Source organism: Phaseolus vulgaris, chromosome 5 (genome assembly GCF_000499845.2).
Source record: "Phaseolus vulgaris cultivar G19833 chromosome 5, P. vulgaris v2.0, whole genome shotgun sequence".
Lineage (NCBI taxonomy): Eukaryota > Viridiplantae > Streptophyta > Magnoliopsida > Fabales > Fabaceae > Phaseolus > Phaseolus vulgaris.
The window spans coordinates 2,706,743-2,733,509 of NC_023755.2; the positions used below are offsets into that span (position 1 = coordinate 2,706,743).

The 26,767-nt window shown below is 30.1% G+C and overlaps 3 protein-coding genes across 14 annotated transcripts; 2 read left to right on the plus strand and 1 right to left on the minus strand.

Moving 5' to 3' along the window:
* The first annotated feature begins 1,358 nt into the window (after positions 1 to 1,358).
* LOC137834808 (uridine 5'-monophosphate synthase-like) lies at positions 1,359 to 5,917 on the plus strand. 10 transcript variants are annotated; one of them, XM_068643002.1, is made up of 8 exons: positions 1,397 to 1,698; positions 2,784 to 2,864; positions 3,328 to 4,181; positions 4,362 to 4,445; positions 4,714 to 4,796; positions 4,892 to 4,979; positions 5,066 to 5,320; positions 5,635 to 5,917. In XM_068643002.1, exons 3-8 carry the CDS (start codon positions 3,384 to 3,386, stop codon positions 5,761 to 5,763), a joined length of 1,437 nt encoding a protein of 478 aa, XP_068499103.1. In that variant the 5' UTR covers positions 1,397 to 1,698; positions 2,784 to 2,864; positions 3,328 to 3,383; the 3' UTR covers positions 5,764 to 5,917. The 10 variants fall into 10 exon arrangements, with proteins under 10 accessions (XP_068499102.1, XP_068499103.1, XP_068499099.1 ...); XM_068643004.1 differs by lacking the exon at positions 1,397 to 1,698 and adding an exon at positions 2,423 to 2,525; XM_068642999.1 differs by lacking the exon at positions 1,397 to 1,698 and adding an exon at positions 2,423 to 2,509.
* A 1,197-nt stretch (positions 5,918 to 7,114) lies between these two features.
* Positions 7,115 to 11,352, minus strand: LOC137834809 (E3 ubiquitin-protein ligase DIS1-like). 2 transcript variants are annotated; one of them, XM_068643008.1, is made up of 5 exons: positions 11,044 to 11,205; positions 10,640 to 10,826; positions 9,492 to 9,724; positions 8,223 to 8,609; positions 7,115 to 7,611 (listed from the first exon to the last, which is right to left on the minus strand). In XM_068643008.1, the coding sequence occupies exons 2-5, from the start codon at positions 10,740 to 10,742 to the stop codon at positions 7,291 to 7,293; spliced, it is 1,044 nt and encodes a 347-aa protein (XP_068499109.1). In that variant the 5' UTR covers positions 10,743 to 10,826; positions 11,044 to 11,205; the 3' UTR covers positions 7,115 to 7,290. The 2 variants fall into 2 exon arrangements, with proteins under 2 accessions (XP_068499109.1, XP_068499110.1); XM_068643009.1 differs by lacking the exon at positions 10,640 to 10,826 and having other exon boundaries at positions 11,044 to 11,352.
* Positions 11,353 to 18,424: 7,072 nt separating this feature from the next.
* LOC137834810 (uncharacterized) lies at positions 18,425 to 25,194 on the plus strand. Of its 2 annotated transcripts, none has more exons than XM_068643010.1 (11): positions 18,425 to 18,737; positions 18,816 to 18,871; positions 19,051 to 19,205; positions 19,620 to 19,907; positions 20,337 to 20,466; positions 21,601 to 21,708; positions 21,815 to 21,917; positions 21,990 to 22,115; positions 24,176 to 24,363; positions 24,478 to 24,606; positions 24,918 to 25,194. In XM_068643010.1, exons 2-10 carry the CDS (start codon positions 18,822 to 18,824, stop codon positions 24,572 to 24,574), a joined length of 1,245 nt encoding a protein of 414 aa, XP_068499111.1. In that variant the 5' UTR covers positions 18,425 to 18,737; positions 18,816 to 18,821; the 3' UTR covers positions 24,575 to 24,606; positions 24,918 to 25,194. The 2 variants fall into 2 exon arrangements, with proteins under 2 accessions (XP_068499111.1, XP_068499112.1); XM_068643011.1 differs by having other exon boundaries at positions 18,508 to 18,737; positions 24,478 to 24,590.
* The last annotated feature ends 1,573 nt before the right edge of the window (positions 25,195 to 26,767 follow it).

Sequence of the window (26,767 nt, forward strand, 5' to 3'; positions counted from 1 at the left end):
CGATAATAAAGATATACAGATAAACCAATAAATTAATATTTTACATTAGAATTTTTTTTTTAAAAGTGATAAGATTACAATTTTTTTTCAAATTAATTGTGAATACGGTTTAAAATATATAATAATAGCATAAAATTAACACTCTTAAAATCGAATTAATACCCGTAAACCACTAAAGGAAAATTTTAGATTTTGAAACTTATAGTAACATTGAAAAAATTATTTGAAACTTAGTATTAGACATTATTGAAATTATAAGATAAATAATTTGGTCGATACATGTGTTATAATTAAAAAATCTGAAATTTTAAATTTTAATGTTATAAGAAAACTATATTTAAAAACTATACTAGGTTTTAAAAAAAATTAAAATTAAATCAATTCAAAAAGATAAATATTTTAAAATCATTTTAAATAAGATTAAAATTGAATTTTTGATGAATTTTGTATTTTCTTTTCTTGATTAATTAGTTTTGTTCAAATTTTGTATTAAACCTTTTTAAGAAAATCAAATTAAACTATTTATTACATTAAACTATAATATTATATATTTAGGGTTGGTTAACAACTAAAACATACTAAACATTAAACTTGTTTTTATATTTAATTTAATTTTTTATAGTTTTGAAAATATGGTAACAAAAATGTATATATATATATATAATTTCTGATGGTAAGATTAGTAATTTATCCATCAAATTAAAATTAAAAATATGAAGTAATTATTAAGAAAACATACTAAATTTTTATTATAGAATTTTAAAAAATTAATAATTTTATGGTTATAAAAATAGAAGATCAAATTCAAATTGAATTGTAAAATATTATTTAATTTGATTAAATTTTATACTTAATTAAAATAAAACTATATTGAATAATAAGTTTTAATATTTGATTTAGATATTTTTTTCAAATTAAATTAATTCATTTCTTTTGGAAGAAAATGTATGAAATGGAAAATCTTATTAAACAATATTTAAAAATGTTAACTTAGTTTATATATATACATATATATATATATTATGTGTCATCTATATAATGTTTAGAAATTATAAATTATTTTATATATTTATGTTTTCTTTTCTAGAAAAAGATAAAACATTGTTTTGAAACTTTTATTTTCAGGACCCACCAACCTTTATTTATAATTAAGGTGAATTTAAGATAAAGATATATTTAAAGATACCGTAATTTTATTTAAAACGTAAAACTATTAACTATTTGAAAAGAGAAATTATTTAATTATTTTGAAATAAAGAGAAATTATTCAATTATTTATTATTATTATTTATTATAAATTTATAATTATATTTAGAAAATTCAGATACATAAACGTGACCCGTGTCTGTATTTTCACTAATTAAATTAAAATCGAAAAAAAATGTGTAAAAAAAACGATTATAAATCAGATAGCATTCCAAAAAAAATCACAATACAAACCCTAATTCCCCACCACCAACGGTACCACCGGACCACCGTCGACCTGCAACCCACAACCACCGCACGAACCGCAACCTGCGACCACCACACAAACGCACGAACCATATCCTGCAACCACCGCACAAATCGCCACCACCGCGCGACGTCCTCTTCCCAATCGCCACCACCGCCGTACTCGTTAGAGAAGACGCACCACCTCCGCACCAGAGACGACGCAACGAATGTGACTGAAACCAAAACGTAACGCCAAACCGTAAAGTGAGTGTATTTTATTTAATTTTTCCCATTCAGAACGACACCGTTTTGAGTTAAAACGAAAACCCAACTCGGAACAAACTCGCGAGTACCGAGTTCACTCCGAGTCTGCTGAGTTACTCAAAAACCGGGTTTACTACCGAGTTAACTCAAGATATGTAGAAACGTAAACTCGGACGAGTCAACGAGTTAACTCGCGAGTTTGAAAAATCAGAGCATGGATATTTCCAGCTTAACTGTTTCTTTTGATGTTTTGATTTTTTAACTCTTGGTTTTGTTTTGTTTATGTTACCGTGGTTCAATACAGTCATGCATGCATCACAGAAATGAAACAAACTTAACCACACGAACTGAAAAAATGGTTCTTCTCGAACTAATTTAACTGTTTTTTTTGTCTGGTGCATTGTTGAAAATGATTCTGTTTTGAACATCCTAAAAAAATAAAGATGTGTGAAGTTCGGCCACAACTTTGCATAGAGATGGGTCTCATAATTTTAAATTTCTTTCCTTTCTTGTGTTTATCTATAGTCAAATAATCAAATACATCTACCTTAATATTTTTTTTTCTTTTCCATTTTATCTCTCTTGCATGAAACTAGAAGTTGTGTCCATCTTAACAAATTTTAACTGACATAGTTGCTAATTATTATTAGTAAAGGACCAAATGGCAATAAATGAAAGTAATAGGGTTAGATGATATATAAAGAATATATAAAAAAGCAGTTCCAAACATGGCTTTTCTTAACGAATAAAGAGCACTTAAATTGCACGCAGCCACTTAAGCAGCGCCGTCTATCATCTCAATCCATAACAGGTCTCTTTCTCTCAGTGTATGTGTGTGTGCTCTTTTAGTTCAATGAGTGAGTAATGTGAAGATTGTGAAACGAAACTTTGCATGCCATGTATTATTTCTGGACAGTTTTTTTTTTTTCTTTTAATTATTTTGTGTGTTTAACGTGTTAATGAAATTGTTGTAGCTTTATCTGGGTGGTTGCATTTTTTGGCTGAGTTTTAGTTTAAAACTGTGCGTTGTGTGATTTTTTTGCCCTTTTGATTAAGCACTGATGATGTTTGGTTGTTTTTTTTAGTAAAAAAGGTCACTCTCCTAGTTTCGGTCTGTTCAGTCATCTATTCCTCCCAGGTTTCATAACTGTTAACGTGTTTGAAAGGTAGATTCCCTTCTTTGGTTTCTAAGATCTAAATAAGTTTTGGCCCAAAAACATGTTTTTGAAAGGGCATTCCATAATTATGCCTATAGTGATGCTTAGAAGTCTTATAATTGTTTTGGTTGAATTGTGGTTTGGCTTCCTTTTTAAGGAATTTGTGTTGAGGTTGTCGGATTGATATGTGTCTGTGTGACCTACTAGTGAACCCAGTTTTCATTTTCTTCTAGCCATTGTCCATTGTCCATTATTGTGTATTATGATTATGATTATGTTGTACGAATTGACCAATCTATGATTTCATCTTTGAGGTAAGGTGAGAATGCTGTAATTAGAAGTCTATGTTTTGAATTCCATTCTGATGCTTAAAATTGCAGAACAAAAATATCTTGTGCAATTTTTACCTCTCCACACCAGTTGTTCGAACTCTTTAATTTAACAGTTTTATCATGCATACTGGGTGACACAGGTTATCTCTAAGATCATAAATCCTCTTTCTGAGACACACTGAGAAAAAGGGAGGAAATGTCGTCATCTTCATTGGTAGAGTCTCTAGTTCTTCAACTCCATGAGATCTCAGCTGTCAAATTTGGCAACTTCAAACTCAAATCTGGCATCTACTCACCAATCTACATAGACCTGCGCCTCATTATATCTTACCCTTCTCTCCTCCAGCAAATCTCTCAAACCCTTATTTCCTCAGTCTCTTCCACTTCCTATGATCTTGTATGTGGTGTCCCTTACACTGCCTTACCAATTGCTACATGTGTCTCCCTTGCCCAAAGCATTCCTATGGTTATGCGCCGCAAGGAAATAAAAGATTATGGCACTGCTAAAGCTATAGAAGGTGATTTCAAGCCTGGCCAGAATTGCTTGATCATTGAGGATTTGGTTACAAGTGGCACATCGGTTTTGGAAACAGCAGCACCACTGCGTGCTTCAGGGTTGAAGATCAGTGATGCTGTTGTCTTGATTGATAGAGAGCAAGGAGGGAGGGAAAATTTGGAGGAGAATGGCATCAAGCTGCATGCAATTATTAAATTGACTGATATGGTGAAAATTTTGAGTAATCATGGGAAACTTGGAGAGGAGATGGTTGGGGTTGTTATGAAATTCTTAGAGGAGAATCGGAAGGTAGCAGCTCTGGCAAAGGTGGAGAAGCCTGCAACAAAGGTCAAGGCTTTGCCATTTGAGGAGAGGGCTAAGCTCTCAAAGAATCCAATGGGAAAGAGATTGTTTGAGATAATGGCTGCGAAGGCAAGTAATTTGTGTCTGGCTGCTGATGTTGGAACTGCAGCTGAATTGCTTGAAATTGCTGAGAAGGTATTCCTCATGTCATTTTCTTGGACATTACTATTTTGATGGCTTGCAGAATTCTTTCTTGCTTTTGTACTTCGAAGAGATCTGTGTTCTTTGAGTTATGAACATCAAATGGATTCTAATTAGAAGATTGACCACAATCATTTATTTTCTTTTGACTATTTCCTTGGTTTTCTCTTTCAGGTTGGACCTGAGATTTGCCTGCTGAAGACTCATGTGGATATTTTTCCAGATTTTACTCCTGATTTTGGCTCAAAGCTTCTCTCGGTATAGTGCTAAAAGAACCTCTTTTTTTGCTCATACGCTTTTCTTTTCTGGATCACAAGAAACATTTTGGTTCCTGATATTATTGACATAGGCAAACCTAGACGATTTGCTTGGATTTATTCAAACAGCGTGGTGATTCCTGCCTTTTAACCTAGGATAATAATGGTGTTATGTCATGAATTTTGAGCATTGTGGATGTGATATATTTCTGCCAATCTCTTACATTTCCGATCTACTTGAGTCTAATATATGGTTTATTCTATTGAAGATTGCTGAAAAACATAACTTCTTGATCTTTGAGGATCGTAAATTTGCTGATATTGGTAACACAGTGACCATGCAATATGCAGGGTAAGACTGCTCAAATGTCATGGAATCCTTTTTGGGATTCCTCAAATCCATTTCTGCATTCAATATGACTTGTTTCTTCTATTCCACTGTTTCAGAGGGATCTTTCACATATTGGATTGGGCTCATATAGTAAATGCTCACATAATCTCAGGTCCTGGAATTGTTGATGGATTAAAGTTGAAGGTCTGTACCAGTTGTAAATTTTATTATTTTACACCACAGCAACACCTCAACTCATGGCCTAACTAGTTTCATGACCATGCTCTCAGGGTTTACCTAGTGGCAGGGGTCTATTACTGCTTGCTGAAATGAGTTCAGCAGGTAACCTTGCCAAGGGAGATTATACCGCTGCTGCAGTAAAAATTGCTGAGGATCATTCTGACTTCGTCATTGGCTTCATCTCAGTCAATCCTGCATCATGGCCAGGAGCACCTATAAATCCCTCTTTCATTCAAGCAACCCCTGGAGTTCAAATGGTAACTGGTGGTGATGCTTTAGGCCAGCAATATAACACTCCATATTCAGTAAGTTTCTGCTTGAGATAAACATTTGCAGAAGTATTTTGCCCCCATTATTTGTTGTACTTTCTGAGGTTGAAAACAAAATTGGAGGAAAAAGGATGAGGGTGCACTAGTTTACCATTCAGTCACTTGCTTACTGCATAGTGCATGAAACAGAAGCAGCATTAAAAAGAGAAGTTCACTTGTTTGAATTTCTAAAAGAGAAATAAATAAAAAACTAAAATCAGATTATAGAAAACTTAATATGAAATAACTTTTACACCAACTTTAGCTTATGAAAAAAATTGATTATAGCATCTTTTTTTGTTTTTCTGCAGGTGGTTCATGATAGGGGCAGTGACATAATCATTGTGGGACGAGGCATCATCAAAGCAGCAAATCCTGCAGAGGCAGCTCGTGAATACCGAGTTGAAGGGTGGAAAGCATATTTGGCTAAGTGTTCTTGATGCTTGCATCCATCCCTTGAGAACAATAAAAGGATGAGTCAAAATTATGTTTTAATGGGACATATAATCTCACCCAGAGAGAATTGGCTTTGAGTACAATATAACATTAATGACTTTTTTCAGCTGCAATATTAAAGTTTTTGTTGTTTTATAATTTAAATACTTATAATTTGTGTTTGTGTTGTTTAAATAATGCAAATTTGTAATAAATAATAGCTTAAATTATGAATTTTAGGAAGGTTAGGTCGGATGAACTTAAATTCATAACAGTGGTTTGCGTTGTCATGTCATAATTCTCATAATAATTATTATTTTATTATTTTATTATTTTTGAGTAACTGATTAAAAAATAGAAAATAATTTACTTTAAAATATATATTTATATATATATGTGTGATTTTGTAAAAATAGTATTAAAAATCATGTAACTGTTATTTTTATAAAAAAAAATATTTAAAAATAAAGAAAAGTTATGAAAACAGAAATGTGTTGAATGTTAAATTGTATAACTAAATAGAAAACATCAATTTTCCATTCACGGAATATATGTCCACTTCTTTTATTAACATAAAAATAGTGCATAAATAAAATATTTTAAATAATTAAATATTTTAATTACATTTTTAAAAATAACTCACCTCTAATAACACCTAATTTATTTTTCTATCAGCATATTGACGTGGCTTTACATTTTCTAGGGAATAATAATTTTTAACACAAATATGGAATTGATAGGTAAATGATGAAAATGGTTCTAAATTATAATATGAAAAAATGGTTCTAAAAACAAATAATTTTGTCAAAAATCAAAATTTCCAATTTACAACAAGCAAATCAAAAATATTTTTATAAATATATTTCTAACAAAAACTAATACCGTAATATTTTCAGATTTCAACAAAGTGTATTTTTTAAGATAAAATTATTATTTGTGACTTTAAACTTAGATGTAAATGTTATGAATGTTAAAACCCTATAAATTGCACTATTTCTAGCATATAATATTGAGTTACAATATTATTCAAGGTTATTTTATACATTATATTGTTTAATCATAATCTAATAATTAAATCTTGAACCTATGGGTTGAGGAATGACTGATCTGGTTTTCATGACAGATAGTTCTGAAACAAAAGTTTCCCCTTTTGGTAAAAAAAACATTTGACCTATACATAAAAAATTGATTAAAATCAGATTTTTTTTTAAAAAGTCTAGAGTTTGGTTTAGATTTCAAATTGAGAATAAGTAATCAAATTAAAGTTCTTATTGTATATAAAAAGTTAATAAGCATAAATAAATAAATCTATGAATAAGAAAGTAACTATGAAAATGCATGGAAGAGGGTAGAATATGAGAAGAAAGCTAAGATTGTAGATCTATATATCATAATGAGGGTTCTTCATGTTCATGTATTTGATCTAGAGCTAAGCAAAGAGATGTTGCCATCTAAGTTACAAAATGCAATACATGAACAGAAGATTCATACAGCTACAACAAGAATTAAGAAATAGGACACTACAAAACTCATCACTGTTCTTTCCAAATTCTCCCAGTTACTCTTAGTTTGAGTTCCTTCTTGTCACCCCCAGAAAAGAATAGAGCCATGCTCCTCTGAATTATCAGACCATCAAAACTGTCACGAACCTTACGGTGGCTATCCCTAATGCTTCTAGGCACACCCTGCCAAATCATCTTCCTCCCATTTCCACCCACCTCCAAACTGTATGTGTAGTTCTTGGCCTCGTTGTCATCCCCCATGAACCGCAAAAAAGCTATGTAGACAGGAGCCATTCCCAGCTGAAAAGCTTCAAAGTGTAGACAGAAATACTGACCAAAGCAACTGAAAACCTACAAACAAAATTCAGCTCCAAAATCAGTTAAGTGCCTAAGTCACAACATGCTTTGCACAAATTCACACTATAAAGCCAAATTCTGTGTGTTGTGTGCTATTCAAAATATCAAAAGTTTGATATGTTCCAGGACTTAAATTGTTTAAGCAAGTATAAGAAACTTACAAATGGTGATTTAGTTTAGTTTACTTCAATTCTATGTTCCCATCATGGCAAAATGGTGATTTAGTTTAGTTTACTTCAATTCTATGTTCCCATAATGGCAAAATGGTGATTTAGTTTAGTTTACTTCAATTCTAGTTTCCATCTAGGCAAAATGGTGATTTAGTTCAATTTACTTCAATTCTATGTTCCCATCAAGGCTTCTGCTGATGAAGAGAAACTTATGTGGCTATTTACATCCTCACACAACTGAAAATAACACAATCCATCACTGGATTCTTTAAGATGGCTACCAAGTAACAACACTATCATTATTGAAATCATGAGACTATGAGAAAGATTCATCATACAGAAAGAACTGCATCATTTTGTGAGTTACTTCTTAAGAAATATCAGCCAATAATAGCTTTGAAAAGGAAAAGAGAAGGAAGTTCAGCAAAACATTACCGTTAACATCCACGTGGCATTTTCGACTTCTTGTGGGTTTGTTTTGACATAACGGTGATTAAAAGTACAACCATTGTGCATGTCCACTTTGTGATCATCTTTCAGATGGTTCACCAGGTAAGGTATATCACCCATAACAGAACATTCTGAACCAGCATATGGACAATTGTAAGGTCTAAATGCACATTGAGATTCATGCTTTAGCTTGCTGTAATATGGGTATATGCCCATGCACCCAAAACCTTGATATTTACATGGAAGTTCTAATGATGCAGCCACCTTTTCCAGTGCCAGACATCTGATATTGCCAAGCTCATGCCTACATGTAGGGCACCGATCATGGACTCTGGGTTTGCAACCAGAGCATAAAGTGTGACCATTTGAACACTGCAACAAAGATCAACAAAGCAGATGCTGTTATGCAAATTTAAAAAAGGCTCTTTACTGTGAAATTGTTAAAGATGACTATTTTGAATTGAAAGAAACATAAATAAACTCCAAAAGTTACATATGATAAACATCATTAAGTCCTTAAGGAAAAAAATGTGTTTGCACCCTTGTTCCATGCATGAGAGTATTACACCCTTTAAATGGAATTCAAAGGATTTGTTTCAAATGAAATGACACTTATGAATCAGATTTGGTTATTTGACATCTTAAATAAGATATTACCCACAATTTATCATCCATTTCCATAGCATGTGTAATCCAAATTTCCTCATATCTTACCAAAAAATGCTGAAGATCATCTCAGCATATATCAGCCTTAGACACGAGGAGGGAATTACCTTTGAATCACAATTAGTTCAATGACAAATGTTTTGGGAAAACTACTTCAGAACTCCTATTATTTTAATAGTTTCCCACAATCAGTGGTTCACTCTAAAAATTTAGACAAACAAACACACCATATACAGTGTTTTTCACACTTACATAGAGAAAAGTTATAATAGGCGATCCAAGGTCCACACTTGGCATAATAAGAAACCCTTTCAAGCTATTTTTCCATTCAAAAGTCACTTGCACATAAGCTTGTCCAAATCATGAGAATTAAATTCACATCCTAATCATAGAAAAAGGCGAAACATTGCAAAACATGAAACAAAATCAAGGGCAAAGTACCTAGTTTTCAAAAGTCAATTGGACATCACAATCATTCTTATGAATCAGGGCATCAAAGCACAATTAACCCCAGTACTACTACATTACAACCACATGCTATGTTAGGAACCCAACAAATCAGCAATGAACATCAATTAAAAAAATAACCTGGTGGATTGGAGGGTACATAGCATTTAAACAAACAGGGCACTCTAACAGCTCACGAACACTGCTTGTAACAGTCCCATGAGGCTTAAGAGAAGTCTGCAGAGGCTCATTCACGAGTTCACCAATTTCAGTTGGCTCTTCCATTTGAGGAGGATCAACACTTGATCTGCTTCGTATATCATCAAAGAATGGATGACTAGATGTCATGCTTGTACAACCAACCCCCAGCAGCCCTTTTGAGAATGAAAAAGAAAAGCATTTCATTAATCACAATCGACCTCATAAAATTTGATAAATAGAATTCATACTTCTTTCCACACAGTATATTATCACAGTTCACATAAGTGAGTATTACATGCATATTACCAACTTATTTTAATTTATGAAACCTACATTTATATCCATTCTCTACTATCATTTCTCTTAAACTAGAGTAGCTTTCCTGTATGGGAAGGATTAAGGTAGAACAATTACTGATGACAGTAATATAGATTTTGAAATATAATTTAGCAACTTTGTATGGCTGAATAAAGCATAAAGCTGATGAATATATTTATAAAAGCAAACAAAAGAAATATAACTTCTAAAAGCTGCATTCATCATTCAAAAATATTCAAAGTTCAGACTACTTTCTAGCTAAGGAATTGTTTCCAAAAGCAATGATCTATTGGGCATGTTTATCAAGTACCCATCAAAATAGCTTAGGTTTAGACATTCAAGAAAAACATGAACGGAAAACTGAAATGGAATTACACAAAAATGAGACTAAAAGCACCAACACTATTCAACTACCGACATTAGCATCAAATTGTGGCCTAAAGAAACTAACACCCATGAGCTAAGACTATTAAAAAAGGAAACATATTACACCCAACAACAATAAATTAACTGATGAAAGTAAGCAACGGCAAATAACTAAAAACTAATACAATACAAATGAAACCAGTAACCCAACTGTTAATTGATGTAGTGCTGTCACATAAACCCACAAAAATCATTCCAATAGACATGATTATGGAAACAAGGACAATACACTACAAACAAATGGAAAAGGTCAACGAACACAATGCCATCAAAACCTAACCCCCCAAAGCCAAAACAAGCAACACACATGCATGATAATCCAAGGCACCCATTTGAACATTTACATTTTTTGCAAGTCCCCAAACAATCCAAGAGACCCCAATTGACCAAGCAGAAACTGATCACGCGGATCGACCACAAGGGGTAGCAAAAAACTGTTCCATCCATTCCACACGCTCAATAACCAAAATCCCAACCTTGGAAACATCAAACAAATGCATCGGGTTTCAGACAAATCCACCACAGATCTACCTACGACATACACAAACAACACTCTCACCAAAATTTAAAAATAATAATAATAAGGTGGGTCACACGAAACTTTAGTTAAAAATTGAAACTTTAAACACCCCGTCTATGGAATGTTTCGAAAAATCAAAACCCAGAAACGAAAACTTATAAACTTCTTTAAAAACAATAAAAACCCAGAGAGAGAGAGGTATAGAGTTGAATAGAAAGAGACAAATACCTGAAATGATGCTTTGATCAAAGGGCCATTACAGAAACAGAGAGGAAGGGTTAATGATGAAAAATTTGGTGGGTGAGAGCGTGTATACGATATGACAAGTGCAATAAATAAGAAAGAAGGCACGAGTGCGCGTCTGTGAGTGGAAGAAGAATTCAAACCAGCGAGAGAAAGAGAGAGAGAGAGAGAAAAAAAGAGACAGAGGAGAGAGAATTTTATCGGGAAAAAACAAATCAACGAGTTAAAAATAAAACAGGTAAAGACCGGTTTCTTGTGTAATCTTTGCTTTGAAAATTTGAGACCTTTTTCTTCTTTGAGTTCTTCCTTATCATTTTCCTTTTATAAACATAATATGTTGTCTTCAACAACAACAAAATCTTAATCTTTTAGTTATTTTCAACAAAATATTCTTAATTATTTTACACCATAATCAATCAATATTATGAATGGTCCATGACTCACTCTTTTTCATGAAGATTAACAAAAAATAGTTTTAAAAGAAAATTTATTATTATTTTCTATCCAATTATTAATTATTTAAGCATAATTTAAGAAAACACATTACAATTGTAGACAAATGCAATACTTTTAATTGAGTTAAACAATTAAACAAATTTGCTTAATAAATATGAATCAATTATAAGTGTGTTATAAAGAAGGAGGAGTGAAGTATTTTATTATGAGAAGAGTAAATGGATGTTTGAACTTTTGAATCTGACTTAGACTATGTTTGGATTATTGGTTAAATTAAATGTAACATACTTTTTTTCAGTTCATTCATTACACTTATTATTACTTTTATTTATGTGTTTTGGAAATATTAAATTTCTGTTTAAAGTTTATTATTTGATAATCCAAAATAAATATTGTGATGAGATTAAAGTAGACTTCATTTATAGAAGAAAAAAAACAAATAAAAATTGTATAAAAATATTTAGTTAGTTAAAATCACTAAAACCTTCATCATGAGTGACTTTAACTCGTTGAAAGTTCATTTAATCTATAATCTAAACTTCAAAACACAAATGAAAGCACAATTATATTAGAACATACAAAAGTCAAAGCTTAAGATATAAGATAATGAAACCAAACTCTTAAGTAAAAGAGAATTATGTAAAGTCTTGTGAAATTTTTACCAACTAAAACAAGATTTAAGTAAACTAAAATCATGTTCTTTTAGTGATTTTAGTCAATTAAAAATGTGTTTAACAGAGTAAAACAACCTCAACTTCATTCCTTGAAATGTTTAAGTGGTTTAGTTTACCAAAACAAAAATTTACCAACTAAAATGTTCTATCTTACAAATCCCACAAGTTGAAAAACATTTTTATTAATTAAAACACATTTTAATCAATTAAAGCATATATAAACATTCCAATGAAAACTCAAAACACTTTTATATGTCACTTCTATATAAAACATAATCAAGAGCAATAGATGATAAACCAATACTTAAAACATCAAAATTATCATTTCAACACTACATTTTAAAAATCATTAACTAAAAATCAATTTTAGAGACAAAAAAATAATTAGTTGCTATAATGACTAAATTAGAGACTATTTTAGAGATTAAAAAAATTATTGATTTATAAATTAGTTTCTATTATTGATAAATAGTAATTATTTAGATTCTAAATTTGGTAACAAAAATCTTGGTAGCTAATTAGATATCAATTTAGAAACTATTTATTAATAATATAAATTAATTTAGAAACTAATAAATTTTTTAGTCTCTAGAATGGTATATCATTTAATTACTATAACGACTAATTACTTTTTGTCTCTAAAATTAGTTTCTATTTAATGATTTTTTTTAGTAACTATATTAACTATAAAATTTTCAATATATTAATGATGAATCTTCAATCTAATCAAAGAGAAGTTTTAAAATTACAATAAAAGCTCCAAAATCCTCTATTAGAAAAAAATTATATATTAAATGTTGTTCATAATTTGTTCATTGTAATGTTTGGTATGATATAATTATTTATTTATTTTTTCTTCAACTATCTTACAAGTGTGAATAAGAGAAGCAATGTCTCCTTCAAAGACAAAAATTTAAAGATTTTAACGTGTATGATTAGGTGTTTGATATATTACTTGATGAGTGTTTAATTTCATTCTTAATCTAACTAATGTAATTGCATATGATGAAAACATTTTAATCTCCATCCAATATGTTAAAATAAATTAGAAAATTTTCATAAGATGTTAAGATGGTTATAGACATTTTATACTTAATCCATACAAATTTTTGTTTTATGAAAGCTTTAGTTACATTAGAAATGGGTGATTATCATGTATACATTTAAATCTCTAAAAATATATTTAATATCCTTTATTAAAAAATATTCTCTAATTTTTTATTATTATTTCAAAAAATCATGAATTTTCTACCCTCCATTCACTATCTCATGACCATTGGTATGTTAAAATAGGTGCTTGAAAATATGTTTTTGTGTTATAGAAATCCTTGGAAATAACTTTTTTATTATAAATATGCTTGACAAATATTTCAAAACATCAAATAAATTTAGAATATTTTATTACTACTTCTAACTTGCTTCTCCTTGAATAGAATAGTAAACATTGAAACACATAACTCTGCCTTCTTAAAAAAAAATCTTACTTTTATTTTAGAATTTTTTTTCTATATACATTATATATATACACATATGTACATTAAAAAAATTATTAGATAAAACCAACTTTAAAGAAAAATAATAATTAATTACTCTATTAAATAAATTATTAATAAAATTTATAAATTGGTTTTTAAATTAATATTTAAATATTAACTAAATAAGTTATTAAGATTAACAAAAACACCAGTGTATTTACATTTTTATTATATTAAAAAATATATATAATTTATTATTTTTATGAGTAATTAATTAAAAAATATAATATAATATAATTTAATATATATATATATACACACACAGTTTTATAAAAATAATATTAAAAATTATTCAATTAAAAAATGAAATCAAAGAAAATTACCATATAATATATTTTTCTTAGATAATAATATATAAATCGGAATAGGTTATACTTGCTAAATGATTAAAATAGTTAAAACGTTTTTTATTTTATTTTTTTTCAAGAAAATAATGTATAAGAACATAAGATGATTTGCTTGTAAATAAAGGATCCAAAGAGTGATTTTGTTTCCCTTCATTTTGAACCAAACATACTATAAAAGTTTGTTTCACTTATGTGTTTCAGATTTTTGTTTTGGTATGAGACATTGTATTGTGCTGTTATACCAAAATGGAAGCACTGAATCTTTTAGACAACTACGAAATCAATCAACTTTTATGCTTCTGCTCTTTTCGGTTTGGTTTCAATGTTCAATCATAAAAGGGTTGTTATGGTCGCCACGTGCGTAAGTTAGTGCCTCCATCACATACTTACCATTATTACTGTAACCAGAAACAAACCAAGTATTACGTATTACTATAAAACTTAATATCTCACTTAGAATTAAATTCGATATTTTAGTATTTTAGTTAAACTAACATAATAACAATTATCTATTATTATACAAAATAATATTATAAAAAATACAAACAAATATAGGATTAAACTAAAATTAACATGTAAAATATATGATAAAAGTGATACTTAACTAATTTATATCTATTAATAAAGAATTTTAATAATAAAGTAGATTGAAGTACAAATTTCAAATTTTTTATGCCATACATCATTAATCTCTCTCCTTTTAATATACCTCAATAGAATTAGGTTGTCAAAACAAAATGATGGAACTTTTCAAGAAAGAGAAAAGTTTACATTTAAAGAAAAACCTAAAGAAAATAAGACAAAAAGGAAAAAAAAAGAGTAAAAGTTTGGATGGAGAGAAAGTGAGTGGAAATTGAGAAGAAAATTTGTAGTAAATGTGTTGATGTTGTTGGAGATCTCACATTGACTAGAGATAAGGACATTTCATTGTATATATGTGGGTGCAATCCTCATCCTTATGAGCCGGTTTTATGGGGTTGAGTTAGGCTTAAAGTCCACTTCGTAATAGATGTGATAAAATAAATGATTTTGTATATTAATATGTTTATAAAATAAAAATTTAAAAATAACTAAATATAAAAAATATAAACTAAAGTTAAAATCAAATTTAAATTAAAATACAAATTATTCTAAAATTTAAATAAGTAAAAAAATATTTAAAAAATTGTCAAAATTTAAATAAACTTATTTTATTATTATTTAAATATTTTGATTTATTTATTTATTTTAAAATAATAATAATAATAATAATAATAATAAAATATTAAGTATATAATTTTACAACACTTTTCTTGTAAATTTCATCAATATTGAAGAGAAAATTTAATAAATTTAATGGAGATTTATTGACTTGAGTGTTTATTCCATCTTATTTTATGTGCTTTCTTTATAAGTCCACAATAATAATAAATCTATTTATTTTCATCGATAGAAACAAACACAACTTTTGTTTTGATGAAAAATAAAATTGTGTTTCTTTTCTCTATGTTTTTTATTGCATTTATTCTTAGTCCTAACCTAAGGATCGAATAAGCATATTTGAATCCAAAATTAACAAAGATTGAAAGGAAATTATCATACCTTAGTCTTGATACTACAAATGGACATATTTGCAAGATCGGAAGGACAGAGAATATCAGAAGGATCGTTTATCCATACTACATAGGATCAAACGGAAACCAAAGAGACAAAATGAGTCAATACTTTAGATGAAGAATGTTATGACCTCGTCTATTCTAATCAATCTACTCAAAGGGAGAAAAAAATTGAGTTCTTCTCAGTTTAAAGAATAAGTTATAAAAGAGAAAAGATAATGTAGACCTGATCAAATTTTCCAAAAAATTTAATGTTGATGGTTGTCTTGGTCTAAACCCAACAATGTAAGGAAAGATTTGTCAAAAGTAAAGGTTGAAGAACTCAAGTCATGAAAGTAGATTCGAGCTTCTTTATCAAGAAAAATGCTTATTCAAAGAAGACAACTTCTTCAATATCTTACAAGGAAGTGCTACCAAAATGATGAATGCATAGCAAACAAGATATCTAAAATATGCATAGAAAATGAAATAATCGGAGAATCTAAAGTAAAAGAGAAAAATAGTCAAATATAAACAATAAGAAAAAAATGATTCCTCATACGAAGGATCTTCTGAACCCTCTCACATAAGTCAAACAATACAAAAAAGTTCACATATATATTGACTCATTCTAAAAATTAGATCTTCAAAAAGAGAAAGAAATGATAGCGCACCAACCAGATCCTCAATCAAAAATGAAAATACTCAAATGATGATATCTTAACCTAAAGCCTAACAAAATGCACAAAGTCTCCTCAAAAGAAATCGTATCCTATAAAACTAATTTGTGTATGTCAAATGACATTAGATAACATGTTTGGGATAAAAGACAAAAGTATGCATGCCTGGTTATCTTGGTGTCGCTCAACAAAAAGGTAGAATGATAAATGATCAGTGACGAAGTCTTCAAAAATAAAGGACAAAAAAATATCCTTTTTGAAATTTGTATGTTTCAAGATGTATCTTTCTAAAAAAAGAGTCATTCATCTCCTCATTTATAATAAGAAATAAACATACAACATCTTTATTTCCTTATGCTTTCTACCTTCTCAAAGGACCTTTGGTAGTTCTAAAGTAAAATTTCTCCTCTACAACCAAGCTCACTACATATGAATGCAAATAACGCTTTGGGTGAAAATGACACAATCACTTCCTGAGTCAAGCAGACAAATTACCATTTGATTCCTAGATCACCCAAAAAAGATGTGTGTGCAACACAGACAATGATGCATGATCCATACGAAAAGGAATTGAGAAGATAAACTATGCAAAAGAAGTCAACATTGTCATATTCTATGGTCCCATCTGGTGGCTTTAAACAATGCCTTATCTTTCTTTATACCTCCCATATGGTCTATATGAATCATTATCATATGCAAGTATCCTTACACCTATACAAGGATAAGAAGATTGTTCAAGATGAAGAAAATGAACCAATCATTAACATCACAAGTTTTCTTTTAGATCGACAAATACCATGATAAAACTTCTTATGGAGAAGACTTAGAGCTTTGGACGTCCCATTACTTGTTTTTGTTTAAAAAATTCAAATTCAATGGAATATATAGCAACAATTGTGGTATACTCACCCATCTGTTGTTTATTATTCACACATTTATTAGTGCTACTTAAAAAATACGAGAGTAAAAAGGAAGGAAGAGTGTCCAAGAGGGCCCTAAAAAGAATAAGGAAGGGAGAATGACCAAGAGGGCCTAAAAAGAGGAAGTAGGTTGAAATGCTCAAAACTCATGTCTTCCTAAGCATACAATTAAGAGTCTCAAAGAAAAGGAATAGAAAATGAGCTTACAAGCTCAAGGGGAGCTTTAAAAAAGGAAGATGCACAAACTAAGGGGGAACACCTTTCCAAGCATCTATGGCTAATGAGTTGCATGTATTTCTTAGAGTTTGCAACTCAAAAAAGAGCAACTCAAAGCTGAAGTCAAAGAAGATGTTGATAAGCAAATCAATCACTTCTTCGCTATATATTCTTCATACTAATTCTTATTGTTTTAGGCACGATAAAAAGGGGGGAAGTTATTTAGGCAAAAGTTCAACATTCTAGAATTTTGATTAAGTGCTTAAGTCAACAAAGCATGTAGCTACGTCTGATAAGACGAAGATCAAGTCATATTACTGCATCGTCTGCCATATGATAAGAAATTGTTGATCAACCATAGCGTCTGTTAGTTGAAGATTGAAGAATAGACGAATGAATACTGAGAAGACTTTTCACTTCATCTGATAAGCATTGATGAATTTTAGAAGAAAAGAACATCAAAAAAATCAATTAGGTGATAAAATCAATGCAGACTCCAAGCTAACACAAGATCAAAAAATATTCTAGAAGCTTGAGTCTATTTTACAGAGATTGTCACCTTCATCCATCCTCAAGAAGATTCAGGCTAAAAATCAACAATCAAATATTTATTGGGACATGGATTCAGGCTTCAAGAATCAATACCTGACACAACTACTTTCCACAATATTAAAATCTATAATTATTACTATATATATATATATAAAGAATATACTAAAATAATTATATATATATGTTTTAGTTATATAATTATTACTAATATTTCTCTCTTTTTCTCCCATCGCTACCTTTAAATACTAATATTACATTATATTAATAGAAGAAGTTAGATAAAAATGGGAATAGTTTCTTAAAACAAATATATTAATTTATAATGATTATTAATTATTTATTCACATTATTTTGACTAAAACACTTTTACCTATTATAGTTTATAAATAGTAAATATTATAAAGTAACCCACATGTTATTATCTATGATATCCCAAGACAATTTTTGTGCATATTCAGAAGCTAGAACATGAAACCTTGGTAAAACAAAACTAACAGATACAATTTGTAAGCATTTTCACGTAATAACGGTGGCGGGTATCTCGGATTCAAAACTGGAGTATTTGATTCCGCAACTATATAAAGCGCACGCAACTCAGAATAAAACCCAAACCCAAAACACTCTCTTCTTTCATCTCTAATTTTGAATTCCCTTTTACTAACTTCATATATTCTTATTCTAACGCTTCTTTGATTAGGTTACCCTTTTACTTATACTTTCGATTGGTAAATCCCTTTTCCCTTTTTTCTTTATTCTTATTCTTATCATAATATATAGTGTAATTTTTATTCTGCTTTTTTTAGAGGAAAATGCCGGATGTTCAAGCCCTTAATGAATTCGTGAATCTGCTTAAGAAGCGGTGAGTTCTTCCTTCTCTGATGATGTTTTAGTTCGATGAATGGTGTAATTGGGATAAAGGTGTTACTTTTGAGGTTTAGGAATTGATTTTTTTTTTCTCTTCTGTGTATGTGTGTTTGATTTGGTGTTAAATTGTTATTTTTGTATTTGTAGTTATTGGTTTTGTTTTTGTGATGATAGTAAAATTGAAGGGTCTCAGGCCACGGCGAAGCTGACAGCAGAGTTGCTCCGGTCAGTGATTTCGCATCAGCGGGTGCCACACACAAACCAGGCCACATATCTGATTAATGCAGTAAGGGCTGTGGGGGAGCAGATTATTGATGCTAATCCTATTGGTATATATATCAAGTTTTCATACTTTTTATTTTATTTTATAACAGAAATATACATTTTATGGTATCTGTTAGAGTGTATTGGTATTTGTTTAGCATATGTGGGTTGGGGGTTTGGTCGTGAAGTTGATGTATATGGAAAACATTTGTTGGGAGAGATAACCTTAAATGGATTTGTACCTTTAGGCATTAGTTTCTGGTTCTTGGCTGGTACCATGGGCACCCAAAAAATATAGATTTTGTGTGTGCTGTGTTTAATGCTTTTATATCAGTCAAAGTATGTCTATTCTGATTTATTTGCTGCCTGATTGCCTAGTTATGTAGTTCTGCTTAAAAAGATGTTTCAGTCTTTTGGAATTGAGATTGATTAATTGTTTGCATATTATAATTTATAACATGTTATGCATGGGATTGCAGAGTTATCTGTTGGAAATATTGTGAGGCGTGTTCTTCACATTATCAGGGAGGAGGATCTTTCCCTTGTTACAGATGCTATGGCTGGTTTTGGGATGTCCGCTACAAGTGATGATGAAGATGATGTGGAGCGAGATGATCATCCTGCGTTATCTGCTGTTGTTGTTGCAGCTGCTGCAAGAAGCACCTTGCGTCCACCGTCATTACAAACTCTTCTAGAGGATGTGACGGATTCAGCAGCCATTCCACCAACGCCTTCCTCGACGGGTGACTCTGATGGGAAAAGTAGATGTGAGGATGCGTGAAGCTTGAGTTTTGTTTTGTTATAACTTATAACTTCTTAATCTTTTTCCTGACATATTCTTTCTGCCTTTTGATAAAAAATATTGATATTTGATATGCAGAAATTCAAGCATAAATGCAATGGAAAAGTTACTTTTTCATTTCATCTTTTTACATGCAAAAATATTATGCTAACAAGAGGTATTCTTTTAGATAATTCTCCCCAATAAAATTAATGCTAAAACGCAATATTATTTTTTTTCCTGATTTTTATAAAAATATTAGAGCACTTCATTGACATTACTTGATATATTTTTGGTTGATTGATCCTAGTGATTATTGTAAAATATTGATTCGTAGTTGCTGTGTGGCATTTGATGAAGAAATTGTTGTTCTGGTATTCAACTACATTTATCTTTGAGTTTTCTGTTGTTACAGCCGTTGAAAAGGGTACAAGAGGTCGGAAGTTGAAGCATGATGTCATTGAAGCAGTCAATGAACTTATTCAAGACATAACCTCTTGCCATGAACAAATAGCAGAACAAGCAGTAGAGCATATTCATCAAAAGTTCGTTTTCTCCTAAACTACTTAAGACGTGTTTATCTCTTACTACTTGAAAGTGCCTGTTTCAGAACATGCCATTATAAGATCCCAAAAAGCAGATTGATCTGAGATTCAAAATTTGAGGGAAAAACATATTTACATGTCAATCTATTTTCACACCTAGACTAGAAAGTAATATTTTCTTTTATCATCAATGATAAGACAGTTGGACTTCTTACCACTGGTCATAAATAGGCACCGGTAAAGGGTTCCAGCACCCGAGAATTCTCTTTGGTTGATTGATTGCTTTTGTCTTGTGAGCGGAGAATTATTAACCATGTCTTATAGGGAATGTTAATATTACAACTATTACAAGATTGGTTAAACTCTTGAATCACAAACTAAACTGTTGTGATGTAAAGAGACAATGCATATATTCAATGTCTAGTGCGTTCTTTTTACATTACTTTGATTGTGAGGGAAATATTGAACTAACAATGGCGAGGACTAATATAATGGAAAATTCCAATTATTTGTTGGTTTAACTATTATATGGTAAAATTTGTCAAAGCTTCCCTTGTAGTCTGTTTGTGCCTTATTTTACCTTTCCTTGGGGACTGCATTATTGGTCTTGGATGTAATCGAATAAATAAAATGATGATTTAATTATTTTATGAACATGGCGTTGGTATTGGGTGGGATTATTACTATTGCTTGATATAATTGGTCAAAGGTCAATTTCGAAATACATAGTATTAACTTTGAATATCTTGCATATATTTGATAAATGTCCTGTAATTTACCACATAAAAATTAAAGTCTTCACTATTTTACGTTTTTTAAAGCAACTTTAACATGGTTTGTTGCTTTTGTTTTTGGAGAAATGAGTTGTTTCATCATTTCATGTTTCTCAAATTGGAGGTTTTCCATGTTGCCAAGGGTTGCTTGATCTACATGACTAACACTAGAATCCATACCTTATTCTTCTGTCTCTCTATTGTTTATTTTCTTACATCCATCGTGTGTAAGTAACGAAGGCAAACATTATTCTATTGATTTATGTGACTGTGTCTTGATTTTAAAATTTTATTATTTATTTCTTAGAAAAAATAAAATCTTTGTATTCTTTTTCTTATTTGTTACATGGCTACTTTTCAGTGAGGTAATATTAACGCTAGGCAGTTCTAAAACAGTGTTCGAATTTCTTTGTGCTGCAAAGGAGAAAAAGAGATCATTTAAGGTGGTTGTTGCTGAAGGTGCCCCAAGGTTTGTAGTTATGGTTAATTAACATTTGCAAGGCATGATTCTGGTTTACTCGAAAGTCTTTGTTTGTATTCTTCAGAAAACCACTGAATGTTGCATATGCAATCAGGTATCGGGGACATCTCCTTGCGAAAGAATTGGCTGCCAGAGGCTTACAGAGCACAGTAATTGCTGATTCTGCGTGTTTTGCTATGATTTCCAGAGTGAATATGGTATGTGATTCTGGTGTAAATTTTGGAATCAAGACTGTTGTTCTGAATTTAAATTGATTTATAATTCTTTAGGTTATAGTTGGTGCGCATGCCGTCATGGCTAATGGTGGAGTAATTGCCCCAATTGGGTTGCATATGGTTGCACTTGCTGCTCATAGGCATGCTGTTCCTTTTGTTGTACTTGCTGGGAGTCATAAGGTAAATTGTTAATATATTATCTCTAACTCTCCCTCAAATATGTCATGTTATAGGAAACAAGAATTCTTTGGACGTTCTTTCCTATTCTGTTGTGTATGGAAATAGAGTGGACAGGTAACTGCCAAATCTGTTGGAGGCAATGAGTTTGATATTTTTTTAAACTCAAGATTTTAGAACTAGTCGTTATGTGTCTGTGCATTTATTGGTCTAATAATAATATACATTCTGCTAAATTTGTAAATTGAAATATAAGAATCTAATAAATGACTGCAGTGTTTTTAGATGTTATACAGAGTTTTCAAAATGAATTACCAAACAATATTTGACAGTTCAACCAACTTTTAGGCAACATAGTAATTTGATTTGAATTAAAATGAAGTCTTAAACTGTGAACAACTTTGAACCTGATTTTTTTTATTTTAAAAAGTGTAGACATTGAGGATAATCATAGAAATATTTAACTAGCAATGAATAATCAGTCTAAAATGTTCCATAGCTATTAAACCTTTGTCCTTGTTTAGGCTATCTAGACATCTTATTATGCATTAAAATGGTGATGAGGGTAAAGTGATAAATGATTGAATGAATTTGGAATTTATAAATCAAAGAGTCTTTGAAATAGATCTGTTATAGTATAGTTGATATTAGCTGCAGTAGACATTAGTTTGTTATCTATCTCTATCAGCCAAGCTATTCAGTTGTGACAGTTATCTATAACTGTCAACTGTGGCTATAACTCGTGTCCGTATATGATATTGATACCTTTGTATACTTCACCGTGATGGTACTACTAATACACTTTGATGCACCACTACTTCAATTTGGTTCATATATCCATATCCAATTGTGATACTCTAGATTACTTCACCAATATGTATCACATGGTTTTGTTTTTTACCCTCTTCGTAAACTAGTTCCGAGCTTATGGTCGAGTTTGAGGCTAGCAAGTATAGTAAAAGAGTTGAATGGGGCGATGGACTTATAAGTACTAAACGTGCACTTTCCTTGCTAGAACTTTCCTAGACATGCACTTTTACACTACTACATTCTATATCCAGTAGCAAAAATAATTTCTTTTTGATGTGACAGATAAGACTATCTACAATCACATAGCATACTCAGATTTTTCTACAATACTATTGTAGTAACAATAGCAACAAAATATAATCAGGAATTAAGTTCTGATACTACTATTGGTTACTAGAGGAACAACATAAGAATTCACAACTAAACTAAAAGAATAATCAACGATTGAGAGGTCTATGATGATGATGATGATGATAATCGACAATTATGCTTCTAGTTAGTACCATAAGACTTGAGGTCCAAGAACAACTTTACTCTTGTCCCGGTGGACGCCAAATGTTTTCACCAAAAAAGAGCGTTAATCTCTTGAGATGGAAGAAGGTGGTTTTCCTTGCAAATCAAGTTATGACTATGAGATATAATAGTTTGCCAAAGACGATTAGGGGAAATCCACCTGTAGAATATTTTCCAACGTTCAAGTTAGTAAGAGCATAGAAAATTATTATATAAGTGAATATGAGAATTTAGTGAGGAATTGATATTGATATGTATTTATAGGATTTTTTGGACTTGGACAAAGATATTTGAAATATATTTAAAATAAATAAGAAATATGATTAATTATTGATTATTTTTCATTCAATCAATCATTACTATATAAATATTCAAGTTATATTATTGCATTTGATTTGATTGGATTGCATATGATTTGATTGAACTGCATCCCATTTGATTGAATTTTATATTATATGCCTATGTCTGTATATCTTGGATATCGATAGCTACAATATATTTAATATGTTTCAAGAATTTTATACATTTTTAAATAGGTATCACATATCGTATCTTATTGTTAAATTAGTTTATCGCTTTATGGTATCCGTGCATCGTAGCTAATACACATTACCTCAAGTAACCCTTAATTGCTAGTAAGTAAACCTTGTTACCTAATCCTACTATGGAATTTAAGTTGTGATATGCTGCATGTTACCGACTATTTGACTTCATTGAAAATTGCTTTGTTTCATTGACAGTTGTGCCCTTTGTATCCTCACAATCCTCATGTCCTACTGAATGAGTTGAGATCCCCATCCGAGCTACTAGACTTTGGAGAATTCTCAGATTTAATGGATTCTGCAACTAGTCTTGGTTCTCTTCATGTTGTTAATCCAGCATTTGATTATGTGCCACCTAACCTTGTTAGTCTCTTCATCACTGACACGTAAGTTAAACTGGAATTAATCAAGAAAATTAACTCTACTTCATTGCTGACTTGAGAAAGTAAATGTATTAATCTTTTGCTTTTCTTGCATTTTCTGGTTTTGGAACTTCTCAGTGGAGGGCATAACCCATCATATATGTACCGGCTCATAGCTGATTATTACTCTGCTGATGATTTGGTGGTGAAACAGAGACCTACTGCAGGGAATTGAGTTCAGCTACCCCAATGTTTGTTCCTATAACAGTAAGCAATCTATTAAATTTTTAACATGTTTGCTTTTCTATTTGTGTCTATAATCTACTGCTATAGAGTACTGGTGAAGCAGCTACATTAATTTTGAAACAGAAAAGATATGTGTAGAACTTGGTGTTTTGTGCATAGAAATTCAACATGCAATTCTATACTACAAACACATTATCAATGATTGTTTACAGTAACAATAAATTATCAACTTTGCTGTTATCCAACCATCTTAAGAATTTTGTACTAATATTTGCAATGGATTTTATTTTAAAGGAACAGCTATTGAATGACATTTAGTGCTCAATTTTCAGGTTGTTTGTGATGTTCTCTGAGAATGGCTGGATAGTGATATATGTACAAGAAAATGAATCTTGTATAATACAGGGGATTGGAGTGGAGAATGGGGAAAATATATAAGAAAATTCTAACGGGTATAACCCTGAAGTTATTTGATTTTTTTGTCTGGTCATGGTGCAATCACTAAGGCTTCCTAGTATTTTTCTTTTTTGGGGTTACTACAAATATTTGTTTACCAATAAAGAAATTATATATTATAATTTAATTATATATCTAGTTTAGTTTATGTAAGATCTTTAATCCATTTCTTCATGTCAATGATTGAACATTTCAAATGTGGAATTAAGGAGAACTCAACACTCGGTTATACTATCTTAAAAAGTGAAATTTTAGTTTAATTTAATTTTATAAAATCAATTTAATAACCAATTTATTAAGAACATTTTTCTGTGATTCATATCTTAATTTTAATTTTTATAATAAACTAATAATATCTTTAAATTAGTTATTATATTTTAAAATCATTTTTATTATTTATTTAACTTTTAATGTTTAACTTTTTAATTGATATTATGCCTAATAAATATGATTATAAAGATACATGTATGTATGTGTATATATATATATATATATATATATATGCATTTATACTAGTATACACATGATGATATTACCAAGTAGGGTGATAAAACCCTAATAACCATCATATCTTAGTCATATTACCATTGTATTTATCTTTCTCAGTTGATTAAGAAAATAAGAGTTACAGCTTTTCAATCTCCAAGAAAGTAAATAATTGATACAATCAATTGTAAGGAATTAAAATTGACCTCAACAAGATTTTGATTGGCCTATCTTTTATTGTCTTTTCAATAATGTAATATGTTGGTGAAATAGATAATTAGTCAGTCAAAACATTTATAAAGAAAATTCAGAAGGTTTAATACCTTAGAAAGCTAAAATTTTGTTTAGAATGAAGAATACATTGTTTATTTTTAATTAAATTAGAGTTTTTTTATTACTATTTTTTCTTGTATCACATTCTAAAGATAGATTTTTAGAAAAAACTATTTTAAACAAAATTATGCAATTAAATAGTGGGAGAAATTATTGTCACTTCTCTAATATTACACTAAATAACGCTTATTTTTTCTTTCTTTCTAATCAAATGATACTTACATCCCTCTAATTTAAAGCAATCAATCAAAGGATGATACCACCACATAAATTTCAGAAAGGTTAGACAAGTTTTTTTTTTTTTAAATGGACAAGAAAGTCTTCATTTCTACTATGTATTAAATGGTGTCTTTAAAATAATACAACAAAGCAAAACTTTTAATATAGTACAAACCCTACATAAACCCTTCCCCGATGATGGCACTCTCAATACTCGGCTAATCAATACTGCCTTATTTATATTTCAGATATTGATATCCAAAAAATTAAAGATAAAATAGACATTTTCTATCCTCAAATTGTCTTTGTCATCTTTTCTAAATTTTTGTATTCGGAATGAAAAAAGCTTCTAAATTTTAACAACCGAAACGCATTTCTATACTGTGGATTGTCATATCTGGAAGACACATTATTTATATTATTACAGATATAAATATCCAAAAAATTAAGGATAAAATAAACATTTTCTATCCTCAAATTGTCTTTCTCATCTTTTCTAAATTTTAACAACCGAATCGCATTTCTACATTGTGGATTGTCTGAAAGACACATTATTTATATTGCAGATATATATATCAAAAAAATTAAGGATAAAATAAACATTTTCTATAAAAAAACCTTCTAAATTTTAACAACCGAAAAAAGACACATCATTTATATTGCAGATATAGATATCCAAAAAAATTAA

Bases quoted from the DNA above. Each gene is read 5' to 3' on its own strand.
- LOC137834808 (XM_068643001.1), top strand. From the start codon at position 3,384: ATGTCGTCATCTTCATTGGTAGAGTCTCTAGTTCTTCAACTCCATGAG. The intron at 4,446-4,713 runs GTATAGTGCTAA...ATTCTATTGAAG, and splicing joins TTGGCTCAAAGCTTCTCTCG to ATTGCTGAAAAACATAACTT. The intron at 4,980-5,065 runs GTCTGTACCAGT...CCATGCTCTCAG, and splicing joins TTGATGGATTAAAGTTGAAG to GGTTTACCTAGTGGCAGGGG.
- LOC137834810 (XM_068643010.1), top strand. From the start codon at position 18,822: ATGCCGGATGTTCAAGCCCTTAATGAATTCGTGAATCTGCTTAAGAAG. The intron at 18,872-19,050 runs GTGAGTTCTTCC...TTGTGATGATAG, and splicing joins GTGAATCTGCTTAAGAAGCG to TAAAATTGAAGGGTCTCAGG. The intron at 21,709-21,814 runs GTTTGTAGTTAT...ATATGCAATCAG, and splicing joins GTTGCTGAAGGTGCCCCAAG to GTATCGGGGACATCTCCTTG.
- LOC137834809 (XM_068643008.1), bottom strand. From the start codon at position 10,742: ATGGATGGAACAGTTTTTTGCTACCCCTTGTGGTCGATCCGCGTGATC. The intron at 9,725-10,639 runs GTAAATGTTCAA...CATTCTCAAAAG, and splicing joins TTTGGGGACTTGCAAAAAAT to GGCTGCTGGGGGTTGGTTGT. The intron at 8,610-9,491 runs GTTATTTTTTTA...TCTTTGTTGCAG, and splicing joins TGTACCCTCCAATCCACCAG to TGTTCAAATGGTCACACTTT.